General features: G+C 39.9%; 1 protein-coding gene across 4 annotated transcripts in view; it reads left to right on the forward strand.

The window, feature by feature from the left end:
• fermt2 (FERM domain containing kindlin 2) overlaps window positions 1–21,937 on the forward strand; it is a 132,045-nt gene extending 110,108 nt beyond the window's left edge. For 2 of the 4 annotated variants that reach the window (XM_041213802.1, XM_041213804.1), the window contains 5 exons: window positions 3,372–3,593; window positions 15,091–15,111; window positions 15,645–15,769; window positions 18,158–18,299; window positions 20,761–21,937. In XM_041213802.1, the coding sequence (XP_041069736.1) occupies window positions 3,372–3,593; window positions 15,091–15,111; window positions 15,645–15,769; window positions 18,158–18,299; window positions 20,761–20,934 (684 nt within the window). In that variant the 3' untranslated portion in view covers window positions 20,935–21,937. The remainder of the gene's footprint in view (window positions 1–3,371; window positions 3,594–15,090; window positions 15,112–15,644; window positions 15,770–18,157; window positions 18,300–20,760) is intronic. The other 2 variants (XM_041213803.1, XM_041213805.1) reach the window with 1 other exon arrangement.
• Window positions 21,938–22,841: the final 904 nt, after the last annotated feature.

Below are 22,841 nucleotides of genomic sequence, written 5' to 3' on the forward strand. Positions count from 1 at the left end.
GCTGGGAGGGTGAGGGTGCGACAGTAGCAGTGGAAGGGACGGTGAGAGTGGTTGGTGGCAACTCCAAGACAGACATGGTCCTGGAGTTGGGAAGAGGGAGGTCAATGGGGGTGGATTCTCGAGAAAGTAGGGAATGTGTACATTCACCTGGACACCCTGGAAAGAAAAGGATTCTGGTTGGTAAGTGATGGTGCGGAGATGGAATGTCGTACCAGGGAGCTCAACAGTGAATGGGGAAAGGACATAGGTGACTGGGGAGGGGAGAAGGAACCTTAACGCAACCATGTTTTGAAATTGAAAGTGAGAGGAGCCTCATGTTGCGCAGGCATAGGTGCTGCATGGGAGTGCGATCACTGGATGGACAGAGGTGCAGGTCAGCTCAGATGAACAACTGAAAGAAACCCAGCAGGCAGCATTGAAAATGCTCGGGATATTGAGATGAGCATAATGAAGGAAGGCTCCATGTACATCGGAGAAGGCTTGCACGAGGCTCCAAAAGGTCTGCTACACACGCGTACTTCTCTCTCCAGAATCACCCGTGGCCCAGCTGAACTGCGCGTGCGGGGAGGACTCACAAAGCCTGTAAATGAAGCTGAAAGACACCATTACGCATTACTCAGTGAAAGTGAATATATTTTCAGATTATAAAGTAATAAAAAGTGTTCACCCATGCAACCAGAAACTTGTGACCAGAAATTAACTTTTCTCAGCCTACTACCACTTCTAGGTGCTGCCCTGACATCCGCAGGAGGGGTGGAGACAGCCTGTGCAATGGTTGGCCCTGTTGCCTCTGATGACTTCGGCATGGGTCCTCCAGAGAACCAAGGCTTTGAGGGCCCCGGCTTGCTTTGGCTGTCCTCCTGTGGACCAGCTGCTCCCTCTGCAGTAACTGAGGAGGTTGGGGTGGTGACCGGCAAAAGGGACTCGGAGGGAGAGGACAGCCTCTTGAGTGGATGACGCTGGGGTGTCCAGCTGCCACTCCTCCTCCCTTCAGGTTCTGAGGGCCTTGGCCTGACTCCTCAAAGGGAATGAGCACCTGGAGGGACATTGAGGTGTTTTTCTCTCTCGTATTGCCATTGCAAGAATTCACCCATGGCTACCATGATGGAAGTGCAGGCCTGTGTGCATCTCTCTGCATTCTGCTGACCAGGGTCTCCATGGTGTCCGCCACCCTCCCCATGAAGACCTCAATGCGCATATACGTGGGCGCCACTTCATCAGAGAACAGATGAGCACACTCCTTGGACTCATGTGCCACTCTTGAGGGCTTCCAACAGCTCTGCGTGATGTTCCCCCGCGTTCTGGTGACTCTCCATGATGAGTTGGAAGGCCGAATCAAGAGGCTCATCGCCTGATTCGGACCAAACAAATGCCTTCTCCCCAGCAGTTCTTGGAGTGTCGGAGAGCTCGGCTGAACCTGCCTCCTCTTGCTGTGGACATGGTCCTTGCGGTGACCACCAGGTTGCAAGATTAAGCCTGCTCTAGATCTAGGTCCCACCGAGGTGTGTCTGTCTGCACTGGTGGAGGGTGTGGGTTAGCGCTGTGACGGGTCTTCCAGGCTGCGTATTTCCAGCTCTTCGCTGGAAGAGGTGTCCTCTTGGCTGGAGGTGAGGATCTGAATGGAGCTGAGGGACTGGCTGGCTGAAGGTTTCAACCACCTGGCAGAGCTCCCTGTGAACCAATGATTAGTGCATGGCAGCAGAGTCGAAAGCAGGAGAGGGAGCAATCAGTTGCATTGAAAGAGGGATGATGTGGTGCAGGATCTTCACATGGGTGTTCACCGCCGACCTTGCCATCACTGCAGGCACAACCCACGTCCCCACCAATCAGTGCGATGGCACACTCTTCAACGTGAGTCAGGGGTCTAATGTGGGCCACTCCACCCCCCAGTCTGGGACCTCTCCCTGCTTTTGTGAGCCAGCTTCTCCTGCATGAAAACAGACGGGGTGAGTGTGAGCAGGCTGCATGGCACTGCATGGAATGTTTGTGTGGTGAGCAGAAACATGGATGGGATGAAGATGCAAGCTCCAGAGGATATGAGCCTAATGGTGATGAGGGTGTGTGTGAGAGTTATTGGTGTTGTCCCTTGAGGCGTGAGATCCCTATGGATGTGTGATGAGTTTGTTAATGTGAGTTGAGAGTGATGAGAAGAACGACTTACCCTGGTGGAACAGATGAGAGCATTCATCCCCTTCCTACACTGGATGGCTGTCCTCTTTACAGGGCATTGGTGTTGATATCTGCTGCCGCTGCCACCGCCTCCCATGTTGGATTGGTGACCTTACTTGCTGGCCTTCACCCAGAGCAGGGGTAAAGGGCTTCATGGTGGGCCTCCACTGCGTCCACTAGGTGCTCAAGGGAGATGTCGCTAAATTTGGGGGCAGCATGTTTTCTCCCCTTGGCAGCCATCAGTTCCTAGCAGCTTCCTATCCCTTAGAGTGCTAGCGCTGTGCAGGTACGGCTTTTAAATATTGTGCCCAGTTTACTGAAGGCCTGAGGTGACGGCAGGGCAGGCGAATCAGAGGCTGCCCTGCCAGCAACCCGGTTTGTTTCCTGAGAATGTATAAAGAGGCACTGGGAATAGGACGATATGGCGCAAAAAGCTGCCATTGTGGCCATTGGGTAAAACATCCTACCTGCTACTGCACTTGGTGGAATCGTTCCAGACTTGCACTCAGTATCTCCAAACACAGTCCCAACCATTCTGAAAAATATCTCAATCCCATGTAATGGAAGTGGAATTTGTGTTACTGTACATGATCCACAACGGTTATTCATTGATTCATCAAAGTCATTGAATTTGTATAATTAAAGTAGAATGTGATTTATTCAGTCAGCCTAATAGTGATCACGATCATCAGCCTGTCTCTTCTGTTTCTCCTGCCCTAGTCTCTGGCCAGTTGATGTCCTTGTAATGTGATTGCATAATGATAAAACAGAAACTTTAAAGCAAGTTAACACATTGTGAGAGTAATTTGATCCTCTCAAATGAGTGATGTATTATATAAATCTGTTGTGTGTGATACTGAAAATTATATTCCACTTTGATTCTGATTCCACTGGAGACTTCGTTATAGCTTTTCTATTTGTTTTTTAAAAATATGAACATAAATTTGCTGTGAATATCTTGCATTCTTTATGTCTTTGTTAGTTGTAAATGTGATTGAAGGCTCCCTCCATTAACTGAAATGTAAAACCTAAATATGATCTAATGCCTGACCGTTTAATTATAATAGTAATTATACCAGTATAAATTTTTTTGATAAATATTGCAATCCAAGAGAAATTGATATTCAAGTGAAGAGCCAAAAATTATTTTTGAGGGGCAAAATGTGTTCCTTTTTGAAGTTAACTTTTGTGCCTTTCATTAGGAAAAGCAGTATGCACAGTGGATGGCAGCCTGCAGACTAGCATCAAAAGGCAAGACAATGGCAGACAGCTCATACAGTCTTGAGGTGCAGAATATCTTGTCGTTTTTGAAGATGCAACACTTAAACCCTGATCCACAAGTTATTCCAGACCAGAACTCAACAGACATCAATCCAGAATGTCTTGTGTCTCCTCGCTATTTGAAAAAATACAAAAACAAGCAGGTATTTTGCCAAGAGATCGTTTTATATATTGCATTTTACATTAATCTTATTTTATCCCACAAACCTGTAATAATTGCCATTGTTAGCATTGAGTGCTCTGGGATACATGCTGTTTGAAAGTCCAAAAATGTATACACCTGTTAAGTACGCACAGCATTAACTCTGTTCCAAAGCAATATGTTAACTTTTCATTGTAAACTAAAGTGTCATTAAATTTTCAGGAGCATTTCACAATCCTTCCATTTGAGATGGCATTATGCAGTAGCTCTTGTTTTGTTTATTCATTCTTGAGATGTGGGCATTGTTGGCTCAGCCAGCATTTATTGCCCATCCCTAATTGCCCTTAAGGTGGTGGTGATTCACTGCCTTGAGCTGCTGCAGGCCATCTGGTGTAGGTACACCCACAGTGCTGTTAGGAAGATAGTTCCAGGATTTTGATCCAGCAGTAGTGAAGGCACGGTGATATATTTTCAAGTCAGGATATTGGTGGCTTGGAGGGGAACTTGGAAGTGGCGGTGCCCTCCGAACCACACATCATCCTGACTTCGAACTATATCATCATTCCTTCATTATGATCGATAGTGTCTACTAAGATGCCCAGTTTTTTTTTTTGTAACCTGCAAAGCTGTGTTTAGCGTGTTCTGTGATCTAAACGGCACTCTAATAATTCTGTTCTTCACTTATTTCTCACTCACTTAGCATTTGGGTGGTCATCTAATCCCCAGGGTTTTACTTCATGTGCAGTCATGGATTTGATCTTTGTTATTTCACTCGTTCTGTAGCGCATAATCAGGATCATTTATTTCCCTCCTGAGTACCCATCTCCTTTCATCCTAAAGGTTTTGCTATTGATTGCAAGAGATATTTTTGAAAACTCTCCAAGTTCAACTAAATTTTGTTGTATTTACTGAAATGAAAGCTTCCAAACTTGGGAGCTGTCGTTCAAAAGAGGTCATTGAGTCATATGATACTTCTGTTCCTAAAATGTGTAGACCAGAAGCACCATTGTAGCTTGTTGGCAGATTCTTGAAATTTTGTTTCCAGGAAGCTTTTTTTAACTGAACCATCTGTATGGAGCGTGAAGAAATGAGATTGATTTTAAGAAATTTTCTGAAAAAGGAAGCAAGGTGTGCAGTTTTATCAGTGCTTTCATGAACTCAGAACATCTCGAAGCACTCTACAACCAATGAAGTACTTTTACAATATAGTCACTGTTGTAGTGTAGGGAGTACAACAACCAGCTTATAAACAGCCAGAGCGCATAATCAGCAATGACCAGAAGGCTGAGGAATTAAATATTGACCAGGACCTTAACCCTAACCCTGTTTTTTTTTTCAAAATAGTGCCAATGCATCTTTCCTGCCTACCCAAGAGGGTAGATGGGCCTTCAGTCTAAAAGCTCAACTGCAAGATGGCAGCCTTGACTGTGTACCATTCCCATGATACTGCACTGGCCTAGATTTTATGCTCAAGTCTCTGTCCTGGGACTTGAACCCACAATCTGCTGAAATTCAGGAGAGAATGCTACTACTGAACCACAGCTGACACCCAGACTGACAGTGTCATCTCTCCGCAATTAATGAATTCTTTAAGTAAGAATATATATATTGATGTTCATACCCTAAGGATAGGATTTTATTCCCCAAGTAGGTATTTTGGGCTGAATGTATGTAAGCTTTGCCTCAGAAAGCTGACACATTTAGAAGACTTGAGGATCATGTGCATTTAATTCAATATTTGAAGTTATCTGAATCTGTTGAGGATGTACTACCTTCTGGTATTTACTATTTGTACACCTCCTGGGTAAATCTAAGTTTTGCACTTCAATTCAGATGTGACTTTTTTTTGCTGTTATTGAAGCTGTTAAATTATTGCACTATTGCTTGTATTTAAACCTAGCAGATTGAGAAAATAAGGCATTATTTAAAACCTCAGGGAATGGGAAAGTATGAAATCTCACCTTGTTACCAAATATTGAATCTACAGATGAATAAATTCTGGTTTAATGCCAAGAACCTACAAGCCAATCCGAATTCCTTCCCTTTGTTTCAGCTGCCAGGTTGCAGATTATAAACCAACCAAATCCTCTCTCTATCTGTGGTTCTTGAGAGAAATTACCTTCTTGGAGATGCTTTCTCCATCCCTTCCTTTTTGAGAAATTGTTTGAAATCTTGATAAACAGAGCAACTTAAGAGCTCTCTGTTTTGATTAATCCTTCCTAGAGTAATGGCTCCTCTGTCCAAGAAAGTCAGTTAAATTGGGGTCATTTCTTGCAACCTTTCACTGGCTCTTCAGAGAAACTGTCTGTCTTCTCCTTTTCAATAATACACACTCTTTAACATACAGAAAATGGAAGTGCACCGAAGTGGACAAATGTTGATAACTGGTAGGGAGATAGGATACAGAGATTAGAGATGTAGGAAACCACCTCTGGTTGGCAGGTTATGATGGTTCTGTTCCCCAGGAATTTGTACTGGGGCGTCAGCATTATGCAATGTATGTTTATGACTTGGATGAAGAAATTGGGAACTATGTATCCAAGTTTGCAAATAGCACTTAAGGAGACGCTGTTTGTTGTATAAATGGGAGCAGGAAGTTACAAAAAGACATGGAAGACCAAATACTTGGGCAAAGCTTTGGCAGAAATATTTCAATTTTAGCAAGTGTGAGGCTCATTCACTCCTGCTCCGAGAAAGAGGAACTGGAATATTTTCTTAATAATAGAAGCACAAAAGGATTTAGCTATTTAATTTTTTTAAAGCTGTTAGTTTTGTTGATTTTTAAAAAAAATAAAAAGAATATTGGCCTTTACTTCAAGGGGATTGGCATTCAGAAGTAGGAAAGTGATTCTTCAGTCGTACAGACCCCAAATGGAGTACCATACTCAGTTTTGGACCTCAGAAGAAATATATAGACTTTTTGAGGGGTTACTGTGCAGATTTGCCATACTGGGACTTAAAAGGGATAATTTATGAAGACAGGCTGCATGAACATGCCTTGTATTCTGAGTGTAGAAGGTTGAAGGATGATCTAATTGAGCTGTTTTAAACGGTAAAGGGATTCAGTAGGATATGTGCAGAAACATGTTGAGAATCTTAATATGAGAGTTAGGCCAATTAGGTCTGAAATCAGGAGCTACCTTTTCACTCAGTAGTGGAAATCTGAAACTCACTATACCAAAAGGCTTTAGAGGCTGAGATGTGGGTTTATAGATTTTTAAAATAATATCAAGATTAGAGCAAAGGTGAGTAAATGGAGTTGAAGTACAAATCTCATAAGATTTAATAGAATAACAGTACAAACTTCATGACCGTTCTTATCAAAGTCATAAATGACAACATCCATTGTGATTGACAAAGGTAAACTACCCCTTATCGTTCTCGATCTATCTGCAGCCTTTGACATGGTTGACGACGATATACTCCGCCTCTCCAGTGTCATCCAGCTGCGTGGGACTGCTCTCACCTGGTTCCGTTTTTATCTATCTAATTATAGAATTACAGCAATGGCTGCTCTTCCTGCTCCCACATTGTTGGATAACTGCTTGCCCCCTCCTATTTCTCATCTACAGGCTGCCCATCATCTAAAAACACAGCTTCATTTCCCACATATATATGTTGATGACACTACCACCTTCTCTTGACCCTCCTCTTTCGAAATTATCAGACTGCTTGTCTGATATGCAGTATTAGATGAGCAGAAATTTCCTCCAACTAAATGTAAGGAAAACCACAACTTTTTGGGTGGGGGGGTCCCTTCTCCAAAGGCACTCAGTGCCTGATTGAGGGACCTGGCAGCGGAAAGGGGTGAACCTGCTGAGATCCACCCTCTGCCCTTGCTCTTGCTTCCGCCATTACTTAGCTGTGGCCTGGTGCATTCTGCGATCCTGAGACTCCAGTTGCTGTCATTTGGGCAGCATCCACCACCTCCCCAGTGACGCTGTCGCTCAAAGGAGCCTCTGACTCCTGGGTCCTGATTCCCGGGAAAGGCCTGATGCTGGCCTCTCAATTGCCTGATTGGTTCGTGATTCGGTGGGCTTTCCCCAAAGTAGGCACCGCAGATCTCTCATTGGCTCTCCAAATGGCAAGCAAGACCCCTGTTGCGTCCCCAAGATTCTGCTGATTGTTTTTAGTTTGCCCCACAAATTCCATTCCCTAAGTACCAACTTCATTCCTTTCCCTGGTAATTTTATTAAGCTGATCCAGACTATTCGCTACCTTGGTGTAATATTTGGTGCTAAAATCTTCATTCATGCCTTTGTTACCTCTGGATTTGACTAATACACTCCTGGCAGACCTTCCACATTCTATTCTCCATAAAGCTGAGGTCATCAAACTCTGCTGCCCATGTTCTAACATGCACCAAATCCCAATCTCCGTTCATCCCTCTGCTAACTGACCTATGTCAGCTTCCAGTTAAGCAGTGCCTCAATTTTAAAATTCTTGTCCTTGTTTCCAAATCCTTCCATGGCTTCACCCCACCCTAAATCTGTGACCGCCAACCCTTTTAATTGAACTCCTCCAATTTTCTGATCTCATAGGCATCCTGATTTTTTTTTAATATATATAGTTCTATCATTGTTAGCATGCCTACAGCTGCCAAGGCCTTAATCTCTGGAATTCCCTCCCTAAACCACCTCTCTCCTCTAAGGTATTGCTAAAACTTAACTTTTCCATATTTTTTTATTCATTCATGGGATGTGGGCTTCGCTGGCTGGGCCAGCATTTATTGCCCATCCCTAGTTGTCCTTGAAGGTGGTGGTGAGCTGCCTTCTTGAACTGCTGCAGTCCATGTGCTGAAGGTACACCCACAGTGATCATGATCCTATGAAGTGCTTTGAGACATTTTATTATATTCAAGATGCTGTACAACTGTTAATAGCCAACCCTGATCCTAGACATTTCAGTCTAATATCATCAAGCCTTGTCTTCCATTAGTATCCATTTTGTTTTGCAGTTTTTTTTTTGCATTTAAGCCTGAATTTTCACAAAAGTCCAGACTTTATATCAGGCCTTCAAAAGCAGTTTTCTTTGAGCATATATTTGCCAATTTTCTCTCCCTTCTCAAAGAAGCACAAATGCTGGGCTATCTTGGGTCCGAGCAGTCCTGTTGTACGTTACAAACAGGCTAGTTGTGGGTGAACATAGAGTATTACCAGGCTTTTCAACTGCAGGGCCCATCTTTACTGAGCCCAGTCTGTTCTTGCCTCTCATTGGCACATGCATACTTTTGAAATAATGTCACTTGATTCTCCTTTCATTTCTCCACCACCTATAGGATTAATGATTAACAATATTAGTTTTAGTTTGTGCCAACTGTTTTCAATTATGCTTTTTCTTAAGTAACCCTCAGTGCAAGGACAATGAAATTAATATTTTGAATTGACATAATAGAAACAGTGAGTTTAAATGCAAGCTTGAATGATCTGGTGTTAATTGTTTGGAGAGGAAATGCTTCTTGCTGGAAATGATTAGCCTGATAGGATCTGCATCTGAAGGCCAGGGCATATTGTAACACGTTAGATTGCAAGCACATAATGTCGTATGCCATAGTAATAAATGTTTAAATTGATTACTGTCAGAGAATTTACTAATGTGCTCCAATTTATCACATGAAATGCCTGACTTCACAAACTTGGAGCTGTTAAGGGATATAACTGTGATATAATTAATACAATTTTAGATTATTATTTAGACAAATGGTAAATTTAAAGAATTTCTGCCTCAATTGAAGGCTACAGCTACAAATTATTGACTGGAGACATGCCTCATTTTAATAGCTGAAACATTTGAGTTCAAGTATTTTAAACATGTCAATACAGAGCAGAGTTATTTTCTGGGTACCAGTAGGCAGTAAATTCAATGCGTAAAATGCTCTGGAATGGCTGATGGCTGCAGACAAGTGTGCAGATCCAGTGCAGTCAGTGCATTTGCGCTACCTCATTAACAGTGAATTTTTTTGTTTGCGCAACTCCCTGATAAAACTTACTTTATTGTGCAGATGTCAGCACTAAGTTGGTTAACTTAGTGTAGGTCTACTTTAGGCTTTAAGAGGTTGGTATGTGTGGATAACCCAAATGATGAAAAGTTCCAAATACAAATACCTGCATTGGGAAACCATGCAGAGATTTCATGATTCAGCTCTATACATGTTTCACTATGCTGGCATTTCTGAACTGGGAAGAATGATTCATGTTTTATTTGAAGGCAGTTACTGCTGCCCATGTAACAGTTCCTTCCTGTTGGCAAAAGTCTTCCTATGAAAAAAAAAACAGGAAAAAGAAAATCTGTTTAACACAAAACTAGCCTGATGTGGTTTAAAATGAGCCTTTGTATTCCTTGATTTCATCCTCCAGCTTGAGTCACAAAATGTGCTTCAGTGTCCAAGGCAATGCATATGATGTGCCTATTTAGACCTTGTGCTGAAATGCTCAAGTCCAAGGTTACAAAGTCTACAGCCATAACTATTCATATTTTATTGGTTTTATTGTCTTTGCTTATTGTAGGATCTTTAAAAAATAAATATCAAGTGTTACAAATTTTAAGTTTTATAAGATTATGATGTTTTGGGACTGTCTTTAATTTAGAATAAAATGGAGGAATAAACAGGTCATGTGACCTGTTCTGAATTCTTCTGATGAACAGCTTGGTTGCTTGGGTGTTAAATATTAAAGGGGGGGTCGGGTTGTTTTACTGGGAAGAAGGTGCAAAGTGCTAACACCTGAAAATGATGACCAAACCATCTGTTCTGACAATGTATATACTGTTAGTTTTTCAAAGTCCCTGGAAGGTGTTAAGAATGTCAGATATTGTAAGCAGTTATACTTTAAACTGTGTATTTAGTTTCAAGATGGAATGAAATTGGAAGTTTAAAGGATAGCTCATCAGTGTTTCTACCTGGATACAAGGCCTATGTGATTCATGTTGCCATGGAGATGTCCCTTGAAGGAGGGGGCGTCCATAGGAAGCTGTTGTAGGATTGGCGTGCAGGATGTTTTTTAAAATATCGCAAACTCAAATGGTTTCAGCCTGTCAGAATCAGAGAGCGAGAGAGATGCAGCAAGTCTCTTTTGGCACACCATGCATACTTAACTGAAGAGGCAGAGTTCATAAGGATTTGAACAAGACTGGAAGATTCACCTAGCTTTGACTAGAGGGAGGAATCTCCAGCATAACCCACCCCATAAAAGTCAGTTTGAGAATTAGGAGTTTTCCGGCTAGAAAAGGAAAAGAAAGGAAGCAGGCCCTTGGGAGCTAAAAATCACTTTGAGAGTTGGGAGAATAGAGTGTCAGCTAAAGGGGCAAAGTAACGGATAATGTGGAGGGAGGTTTTCGGTAATGTTAAAGCGTTAATAAGGGATTGTTTCTGTAGTGTAAAGTGTAAGTTTTCCTACAAAATAGTGTTTGGTCAATATTGCTTTTAGTTTGTTTGCTACAATGAAAGCCTTAACTTGAAATCTTATGTGATCCTTTCAGTCGGTCATGGGAATTCATTTTTTTTTTAAAGTTAACAATCTCTATGGAGATTGTAACACTAGCAATATTTCCCATTATATATTTTGGAGCTAAGACATTTCAGTTTACCACTGTAAATGGAGGTGGTTGATATCTTCATTGCTCTCTGGTTTTGATGGTCTCATCGCTCTGCTGCCTCTGAGGTCAAGTAGCTATATACTGATCATATTATAGACTGACAATTGGTTGTAGAGAAAGAAGAAATAACTTGTTGTGTGTTTGGAGAATTTCTGGGATTTATGCTTATAAACTAATAAGGGAAATGCTAAATCCAGTTCCTGGGACTAGAGCCAAAGTACTGCATTGCCAGGACTTTAGTACACAAAGCTTTCATGGAATTTTAGCCTGAATTTGCTTGCTGTTGTATATTGCAGTCATCTCCAAAGTATTTTCACATTTGCTGAAGTAAAAAAAAATTGCCACCTTGGCCCCCAGAGTCTCATCCATCTGTTGTGAACTAAAGACTGCCAATTTTTTTTTTTTTTGCTTCAGAACTAGAAGCAGCACTTGGTTAGTCATGAAAGTTAAAGATTGTTAAAAATTAGTATGAGGAATTAGTGACTCTTGCTGTACAAGGTTAGATCAAAGTTTGCCTCCAGATAGAGCAGCACAAAAAAATTGCATACGTAAGTTGTAAACTAATGAGTTAAACTAGAATCATAAAAATTTATGAAACAGAAGGAGACAATTCAGCCGTTGTGTCTCTGCCAGCTCTTTGATAGGGTTAGTTTTGGATTATTCTATTGCCCTACTCAACAAACAGCAACTGTAACAACTTATATTTACAATTGTGCCTTTAACATAGTAGAATGCCTGTAGGTGCTTCACAGGAGCGTTATCAAACAAAATTTGACACTGAGTCACATCAAGTGATATTAGGACAGGTTAAGTAGCTTTTCAGACTCATTGCAAATGAAAACAGACAGGCGGGCAGGTTTAGGGAGGAGATTCCAGAGTTTAGGCCTTAAACACTGCGAGGCATAGCTTCCAATGATGAACTGATGACAGCTGGGCATGTGCAAGGGGCCAGAATTGGAGAAGTGTAGAGATGAGGAAGGGGGAGGCTGTGGAGGGATCTGGAAGCAAAGAAGAAATGCTAAAATCAATGTTATTGGATCAGGTGCCAATGGAGGTCAGTGAGCACACGGGTGATGGGCAGGTACTTTTTGCAATAAACGCAAGAAAATGCTGGAAATACAAAGCAGGTCTGGCAGCGTCATGACCTGAAATGTTAATTCTGTTTCTCTCTCCACAGATGCTGCCAGACCTGCTGAGTATTTTCAGCATTTTCTGTTTATTTCAGATTTCCAGAATCTGTAGCATTTTGCTTTTGGAGTGTTTTTTGCAAGTTTGGATACAAGCAGCTGAGTTTTGGATGGGCTCAAGAATATGGGGGTACAAGGCCAGCCAGGTTTAGAGATAACAAGGGCAAGGATAAGTGTTTCAGCTGAGGCAGGTGTGGAAATTGGCAATGATATTTGTTTGCTTCAAACAGTTATCCATTGCCTTTTTAAAATATAAACAGTCTCTTGCCTCAACCCTCTCTGCAGGAAAGCCCTTGTTCTAATAACCCTCTTCTTCATTAAAAAGCTTTTCTCTTCGCCCACAGTGACGTTGATAAATTTATGACCCTCAGCATTTAGCCCCCCACCCCCAACCAGAGGAAATAGTTTCTCCCAATTCATGCTATCAAACTCTTCATAACTAACAAGAACTTCTGTTAAATATCCTTTTAGTTTTTCCTCCTCCAATGGAATTGGCCCCAGTAAATTGAGTATCTGCTTTACATTAACATTTCAGGTCAATGACCTGGAACGTTAAATCTTTTTTCTCTCTCCACAGATGGTGCCAGATCTGCTAAGTATTTCCTGTATATGTTTTTATTTCAGATTTCCAGCATTTGCGTTATTTTACTTTTATGCACTAATGTTTCCCATTCCTGATATCATCATAATGAATTTATGTTGTGTGCTCTATGGCTTTAATGTCTTCGCTTAATAAGGTGCCCAAAACTGCACATAACATTGGTTAGACCACATATAGAATGCTGTGCATAAGTATGTCATTACGTTTTAGTCAATGCCACCTTTTTTTTATATAAACCAAAAATGCTGTTGGGTATTTTATTTCTTGAAAGTGCAAGTAAATCTACTTTAACAGAATCCCAGTTCTCTGTCTGTTCATGTACACTTTCCATGAATACTTCAAATCCAAGTGATTGTACTAAAATATATTGCCTCGCATTTATCCGCATTAAATTGTGTAAGCATCCATTCTACAAATTCCACTTACTGGTCTGTTATCTTGAAATCTTAAAAGTCCTCAGCACTGTTGGTCAAACTTCCTACTTTTGTGTAATCCTCAAATTTTGAGATTGTGTTCCCTATATCCAAACTCATATGTATATTCAGGGCAGAAGTGAACCCAACAGTGATCCCAGGGGACACCCTTTACTCCAACTTTGTTTCATGTCTATTAATTAACTTTCTATCCAGTTTGCTGTTTCCTCAGACCATATGCATGATTTTTTTTCTAACAAACCACTTGAGACACCTTATTGAAAATCCATATGCATTATATATCTGCTATATTCCATTAATCCGATCAGTCACCTCTTCAAACAAATGTGGCCCTTCAACAAATCCTTGCTGACTATCCTTTTACCCTTGTGCAACATTTCTAAATGATCACTGATTTTATCTCCAATTGTGGAACCTAGCAGTTTGCCAACAACTGGTATTCGATTAATCGGTCTATAATTAACCTGATTTACCCCTCTCTTCCTCCTGAAAAGGGTGTTATATCGGCTACGTCAAACCAAAAAATTTGCTTATTTAAGACAAATTGAAAAATTCTGACCAGATTCTCTGCTGACCTCTTTCAAAAGAGTAGCATGTGCTACTCAGGCACTATCACATCCACATTTTGAGTTCTGCTCATTATTTTTAAAGCCAATTCCTTTACTATATTTCAGCCAATTGTTCTGAAGCTTCCTGTAGCATACCCTTGTGGATGCTACTGGCATCATTTGTAAAATTTCAGTTTTTAAAAAAAAAAATTAGTATCTGTCATACTTGGAGCATTCACATTTATGATCCCTCCTTCATCCCTGAGCTGCCCTACCCTCTATTGCTCATTGTGGTGAACATTTATAGTTTTTCTTTTGTACCCATAGTTCTATTGATTTATATTGAATAATGAAAACATGTATTTATATGGTGCCTTTCACATAGAAAATGTCTCTATGCTTTACAGCATTGTATTGGGGGAGGGAAAGTCTGCAAAACTAATTGTTTTTGTCAAATTGCTCATCTCTAGTTAAACGTGAACTAGGTTCTCATTTACGGAATATTAATCAGTTGCAGTTTCCTTGAGATGTGCATGAATACATAGCAATTTTGGGTAAAAATTATTTGCAAAGAAATTACGTTTGTATTTTTGAGTCCATGACTCAAAAATAGATATGAAGAACATGTGGCAGACATTAGATATTGCTGTTCTGACGTGTAAAGGTGCTGACATGTTTGAGTCTATTCATTTCATTCCAGTTATAGTTTTCTAATGTCTTTTTTAATTATTACTGTTTTATAGTGTGCTTAAGTTAGGGGTTAAATAGGTTCCAAATTAATGCAGATCTTTTAGATTTGTAAATAGTGAGTTTATAGTACATTTCCCACCCCCCCCTCCCCCAACCCCCAAAACAGAATGTATTAACCACTTCACAATTGAATCACATTCAAAGCACCAAGATTTGTGTTGTTACTTTTGCATCAGATGTTTTTACTTTGAATTTTTAGCATACAATCTTTATAGAAGTTGCCTAAATTGGATTTCGGTAATTAATTTCATGTATTTAGGGTTTTTTTCATGAGTGGTGGGAGGCAGATGGATGGGTGTGAAAAGCTGTTTGTGTGCTTTTGTTACCTTATTCTCACTGCATTTTCTTTCAACTTCCTTTTCGCTCTTCATGCTGCCCTCTTCAGCCAGGCTATGTAAGGGACTTGGTAAGTGGACAGTTCAGTCACTGTGATGGGTTGAAATATTTGTGTGTGTGTATACGTGGGCTTCTTTGTGCGTCAGGAATGTTAAATGTTAATACTGAAGTGAAAACCTCCACTGGATCCAAACTTGGAGACAAAGGACAATCAGTAAATGAGAATTTTGCAATATTAGCAATTTTAATAAAATTTGAAACTGAAGAATTAATATTTAAAGTGTGTTCCATTCTTGACATTAAAAAAATGTCTTGGGAAATGAATCCTGAGATTAATGGCATTTAACATAAATGTAAGACTGTTTACATGAATGCACAGCTACCAGTTTGGTTGACCTGTTTGATCATGTGACAGTGGAAGTTTTTTTTCTGGTGCTGAATGTTTTTTAACGAAAGAAAACTAACTTTTTATAGACCTAGATATGTCTATGTTTTTAACCCTATTACTCAGGTTTGTGCCATTTTTTTTCCTTTGTCCATTGCTGTTCTGATATCCATAGCTAAGGCAAGTAACGATTAATCTTGTATTTTTTTTTCCTCCAGATCTCTGCCAGAATTCTTGAGGCCCATCAGAATGTAGCTCAGATGAGTCTCATTGAAGCAAAGATGAGGTTTATTCAGGCTTGGCAGTCACTACCTGAATTTGGTATCACACACTTCATTGCAAGGTAACAGTGTTAAGTCTATAATTAAGTTGTGAGGTAGCAACCTGAATGCTTTTGCACATTCTTTGAGCTTTGAGCGGGTGCAATGGCTTCCAGTTTTTGAATGTAAGGACCTGCGCCTGATCTGTGGCAGCTATTGAAATTGCCGTTTAATCAGTTTAAATATGCCAAGGAAGGTTCTACACCTGTGCAATACAATGGGCGATCAACTGGTATGGAAAAAAATCATCTTGATCTTCCCTATTGAATACTATAAAGTTGTCACCAAAATGATTAGTTTAATGTTTGGCTAAGTATTTCTTCAAAGAGTAGAATGGGGCCAGAGCCTTAGTGTACCCTTAACGTTGTCTTCTTTGAAAGGCGATTTTAGATCTTGACTAGCTGGGTTTCAAACATGTTTTGTTGGATTTAAACAACCAGAATGAAAACAATATTCCATTTTTATTAGAAATGAACATTCTACAGATTTCTTTCCCTTTTCTGCAACCCCACCCCCATTGACCCCAGACAGGTGCAGAAAAATGACCAGTCCTGTATTCTATAGATGACTTTAAAGCTGCTGTGTGACCACCTTTTCACCAATTACATCAGAAACCCACCTTAGCAAACACACAACCAACTACCAAATTGTCAGGAGTTGTTATAAATAAACTTTGACATTTTTTGTATTTCTACCTGTCACAAGATATTGATAAACTGACGGCATATGCCAAAAAGGTGACATCCCTTAGTCACAAATGGGCATTTAGTTCCTCTGGACAGAACTGGCAGGAGTGAAAGGGTTCTTTATTTCTTGTGGTCTCTAATTATTAGCTGGAAGTTAAGTATATTCTCAAGTGGGAGAAATGAAATAAATATCTGTCCTTGGCATTTGTTATGCATCTCCCATCGGCTTGTTTGAGTTGCATTGGCCAATGCCTGCAAGTATATACACCCACATATCCTCTTGGTGTGTTGATGCACAGCACAGAATTTTGAAATCATACAGAATTTCTGCCTGTTTAGCATTTGGGCTATCCATAAATTGTGTTACTGAGAATGGTGGTTGCTTTAACTATTGATTTAAAAAAATATAATCTATCTATGTTGAGTGAGGAGACAGTTAACCTAGATGTCACCCTTCCCTCCTTTAAAAAACTACTTAAGAAGCAGATTATCTTTAAAGAACACAGAATACTGACACTCCAAGTAATTGCATTTAGAAAGGTTAGCAATGGGGTCACAGAGCAAAAATGAAGTATTTAAATACATTCTTCAGAGCTACATCCTCTGGAAATTCCCTGGGATATCACTTACCAGTTTGAATACAGTAATTACCACCATTCATTATTTTACTGTAGGCGGTAAAGTGAATCATGTGTTTTTTTTTGTAAATGACTGCATTATTGTATTCTAGAAGTTGCTTTTAATTCACTGTCTTGTACTAGCAAGATGTGAATATATAAAAATTCAGCACTGACCACCGAATGGGCCTTTTGAAATGTTGTTTAAATGTGAAAAGTCTGTTCAAAAAAAAGCTTCCTTGCGAATGCTCAATTTAAAATAGTTTATAAATTTGTTAATGCTTCAGCAGCAATAATAGATTATATTTGTGTGAGTGAATATATTAATTTTTCTACACTAGCTCAATCATTCCAATTGTTTCTTAAAGAAATTGCTTATTTCTATTGGAAGTAGCACCAATGCAGTCTTTCTGTCTTAAAATGGTTATCTATATCAAAGTTTTGATCTTGAACAAGCAATTCTAATACATTTCTATTAACATTTCCTTGAACAAATCAGATATTTAAAAATTGGCTAATGGTCTTGTGCTATGCAATCATTTGTATTTCTGGGGACTTGTAGATCAGTTGCTTGTTATAGGCCTGGTATTTTGCTTCAATATGGGGAGGTATAGCATAATGGTAATGTCACTGGACCAGTAATCCAGTGACCCAGACTAATGCTCTGGGAACATGGGTTCAAATCCCACCACGACAGCTGGTGGAATTTGAATTCAGTTAATAAATCTGGAATATAAAGTTAGCCTCAGTGATGGTGACCCATTGGTTCACTAATATCCTTTAGGAAAGGAAACCTGCCGTCCTTGCCTGGCCTGGCTTACATGTGACTCCAGACCCACAGCAGTGTGGTTGACTCTTAACTGCCGTCTGAAGTGATTTTGCAAAGGGCAATTAGGGATGGGCAACAAATGTTGGCCTTGCCATTGACGCCCACATCCCATAAGAGAAAAACATATTCAATGCAAACAAACATTAAACTTATTCTTCAAAAAATCATTAATTAAATGTCTATTCAGTAGGTTGTTGTACTTTAAACGGTTGCAAAATATGGGCATTTATGAAGAAAGTGTTTTGCTATAAAAATGTTCTACAATATGTTGCAATTTAGATTTCAAGGAAGTAAGAAAGATGATCTGATTGGCATAGCCTACAATAGGTTGATCAGGATGGATTCCAGCACAGGAGATGCAATCAAGACATGGAGGTTCAGCAACATGAAACAGTGGAATGTTAATTGGGAGATAAAAATGGTATGATTAATTAAGACTGTACTGAACCTTTTACACCTAATTTGGATGTTATCATAATTTTGAATAGCCAGCTTGGATCAGTGGTTATATGAAACAGGCAGGTGATTGGAATATCTGTTTATAAGTTCTAGTTGCAGATGAAACCAACACATTTGAAAGTATTGCTGAAAAAAGAGACATGTCTAATATTTTCATCCTGCACTCATCAGGACTCTTGCAACAATATAAAGGGAAAACAACAATTTATACTGTATGTGAAGAGAATGTTGATTGGCTTGGCAAGTGGCATTGCCATGATGGTGACCAATGGTTAACTGCCAAGTATTGTTTGGATTTTAAACCAGGCAGCTTGACCCTGATTGGTCAAGGCATTGCCCTGAGGAATGAGTCAACAAATGGCTGTCACTTGTTTAGCTGAAACAGGCACAATGTACATACAACAAAAACAACAGTGCTGGAAAAACGCAGCAGGCCTAGCAGTACCTGTGGAGAGAGAAATAGTTAATGTTTCAAGTCCGTTTGACCCTTAGCTCTGAAGGTCATATGGATAAATATTAACTGTTTCTCGCTCCACAGATGCTGCTAGACCTGCTGAGTTTTTCCAGTATTTCTTGTTTTTGTTTCAGATTTCCAGCATCTGCAGTATTTTGCTTTTATCGCAATATATGTACATGTCCTTTCTGTCCGCAAAGGACAGGGCCCTGTGTATTAATATGTAGCTTCGAGTACATGCAAATGCACCACACCGCGAGCCTGAATGACAAACTTAAATTGGTTATCAGCGTAATTCTTAGCACATTGAGGATTATTTAGCAAATGTTGTCTGCCAGTCTCACAAATGAGTAATGTGGTATTTAAATTTCAGTGTCAGTGTGATGCTAGGTATGTAGGCTGTACATCCCAAAGACTGGCAGAATGTACCAAACAGTGTGTCCCAGCTGCTATTTGCAATGGGCAGGGTACAGACTGTACCCAACGAGCCAATGCCCTCAAAACACAAGTGTCCAACATTAGATGTAATTCTGCAGTTGGACATTTGCTGAATAATCCTCCAATGTGCTAAGGATTACTCTGACAACCAATTAAAGATTGTCAGTCTGGCTTGCAGCGCGGTGCATTTGTGTGTACTGGAAACTACTTCTTTAATACACAGGGCCCTGTTCTTTGCAGACAGAAAGAACATATACATACATTATGCCTGTTTCGTCTAAACAAAACAAGTGACAGCCATTAGCTGCCTCATTCCTGAGGGCAATGCCTTGACCAATTAGGGTCAAGCTGCTTGGTTAAAATTTCAAACAATGCTTGGCAGTTAATTGTCAGTCACCATCAATGGTGCAATCCCCATGTCAATGGTGCAATCTCCATGGCAATGCCACTTGCCAACCAATCAGCACTCTCTTCACACACAATATAGATTGTTGCTTTCCATTTATTGGTATTCTTGTGAGTATCCTGATGAGTGCAAGACAAAAAGCTTAGACATGTCTCTTTTTCAACAATACTGAAGTTCTGTACTACCAAAAGGCATTTGAAAATGCAAATTGTTATAAACTATATTCCATTATTAGATAAATTATGGAGCATATTTTTGATTTACAAACATAATTTTTCTACCCTATTTTTGAGGTGCAGAAATACAAAACGATCATTCAGTGGGCGCATGCAAAAGTCAGCAGTGCATCCATCGCCAATTAGGCCTATTAAGGCCAATAAGGTAGCAATTGATGGCAATTTTTGGCTGCCCATCCAACGTTGGCGGGCGGGCGAATCAGCCAGGTGGCCTTTGCATTTTTGAGGAAACCTCATCCAAGGGCGGGAAGAGGTTCTGTGATTAATTCAAACAGATTAAAATGCTTTGAAAAAATTTTCATCTGCATTTTGTGGTGTCTCATTCTGACGGCATGGATATTTTTTCCCAATTTTAAATTTGGCAGCTCCCTGAGGTAGCTCTCTGCCTTCAGGGAGCTTTCCTTCCGCACTCTCCCACTCCTGCGCTGACTACATTGCTTGCCCTCTTCCTGTCCTCGTCCCAGCAGCGCTGAGCCTTTCAGCCCAACTTTCACGCTGGTTGGCCGTTAACTGGCCAGCCAACATGAAATTGGGGTTGGGGGCCAATCGCACTCAGCGGTCCATTTCCCGGGCCCATCACCCTGAAAATTCTGCCCATGAAAAGGGAACAAACTAATGGTTTTTATAGAAACTATTATGTTAGTATTAATATTCAGTCAATGTCACAAATCATGTTAATCATATGTTAACTCTTGATCAAAAAACAAGCATCAAAACCAATCATAAAGTAGCAATCTTTAGCCTGTGTGATTTCTTTCTAAGGGCTCCTAAAGATGAGAATTCGTATTTTGCCTAAGTGCCTGTAATCTGCCTGACCTGTTCGAGAGAAAAAAGTATATTAAACGTATAACTGTTATAAATGCGATACATTTTGTTTACCTATGTTTAGGTGACTGTTGAGTTTGCAGATGATGTTCGACTTTCTTTTATCTGTGGAGATATCGATTGCAAGGTAGTTCATGAGTTCATTGGTGGTTACATCTTCCTGTCAACGCGGGCTAAAGATCAGAATGAAAGCTTGGATGAAGACATGTTCTTTAAGCTTACCAGTGGTTGGATGTGACAGCGAATATATTGAAAGATATAGTCAGGCCATTAAAATTCCTTTGTTAGATATGAGTGCTGTTACTCAACATATGCTGCTTATTCCAGCAAACGCCTCGTACTGTAATATTTTACAATGGACATTTTTAGTTACCAGATCAGTTAACACTGTATGTGCACTAACAGTAACCAGCTACCAAACAGCCTACCGCAGTTTTGGAAATGGCATGTTCTCCCCATCCAAAAGCAAACTTGAAAGACCCCTCATTAGAAACCTGTTTCAAAATTAAAGTCTTGAAACAGTCAAATAGTATGATCTGTAAGCTATCCACAAAGTGTGTTAAAGGCTAAAAAAAAAACACACAAGAATATTTATCAAACTTTTGCATGTCTGTTTGTAACTTAAAAAAACCCTTTTAAAACTAAAACAAAAATCCCTGACACAATCCAGGACTACTACAGAAACTTGGCATATGCAGATAGTTTTGTTTGGGAATCAAAAAACACAGCTCATTGTTTTAGCTTGCTTACCCAAATGTCTGGTTATTAGTTTCATTTACATACTGTAGTTTATATTGCCAACCTTTTTTTTTACACCCTATAGTATTATGTGAAGCAGTTTTAATCACCAGCATTAGTTACCTCTTTGTTTCTTTTAAAATATAAAATCTTTCCAGTACATTATGAAGTAATTCTATATGAAGTATTTGTTTTTTTCATGTAACTAATGTAAAAACACAAGTTTTATATAATTGTACAGTTTTTAAACTATGGCATCACAAATCAGTTACAGAATGTGCTTACAATGTATTCTGTTTTGATATGCTTTTGCAGGCATAGGTAACAGTAAAAATTTATTAGAAGAAAATTAATTTTTGAGCCTTGCTTAATTATATCATGTTTCATTGTAACAGCTAGCTGAAAATTGTGCCACTGACTCCTAAACAGTGGAGCATAACATTGTTTTGAAAACCTGTATAAATGCATTTATTTTAAATAAAAGTTGAATCTTTTATTTAAAATGTCCCTTTTATTATTTATTTAAAATAAGATTTGGTTTGTGGTCAGCACCATAGACAAGCAGTGACATGTTAGTCTTGCAAAGGTGATCAGTTTACACTGAACTGTCGGGTAAAATACTAATGTAGCAGAAAAACTGTCCAGATCAGCCCTGTCTGCATACAAGAGTCCTTGTTAATGGCAAGTAAAATCAACCCGTGAAAGTGCAGGCCAACTTCTGTAGATTAAGGGAAAAGTACGAAGAATCTCATACAGTAATAGCAAAATGTTGGTTTGAAATAAATTGTTCAAAAAAGTATAATACGACTGAAATGTAGCTGATCTTAGCAGTCCAAAGTGACAGGAGAGAAGGATATTATATCCAAAATTTTTGTAAATCTAATATAAGGAAAATACTGGAAATATGAAATTTTAAAAAATCAACAGGTCAGGCAGTATCCATGGAGTGAGAAATCACATTAATGGGCGGAGTTTTATTGAGATTGACCCGCCGTCGGCAGTGGGTCAGGAACCCACTCGTCAGGGAAGTGGGCTTTGCTGTGGCTCTGCAACTCAGCCACATGTTAGCCTCCTGCTTCCGGGTTTCCCAACCAATTGGAAGTCGAGCATGATGACCGACCTCACTCAGTCAAAGCAAGGATTTTTACTTGAAGGCCTCCAGCAGGGATCAGTTGCTGAATCCTTCATTGCTTCTTGAGGCTTCAACATCTACAACACTGGAAAGATGTTGGAAGGCTGCCTCTGACCGCCCCCGACAATGTCTCTTCCTCGGAGTGCCTGCACCGGGATCTGAGTGACGAAGTGCTATTTCCCACAGGAGGAAGAAGACTGCCTTTCAACTCAAGCAGGTGTGGACAGAAGTGGCTGAGGAAGTGAGCAGCATGGATTTGGTTCCTAGAATCTGGA

Source organism: Carcharodon carcharias, chromosome 20, assembly GCF_017639515.1.
Source record: "Carcharodon carcharias isolate sCarCar2 chromosome 20, sCarCar2.pri, whole genome shotgun sequence".
NCBI lineage: Eukaryota > Metazoa > Chordata > Chondrichthyes > Lamniformes > Lamnidae > Carcharodon > Carcharodon carcharias.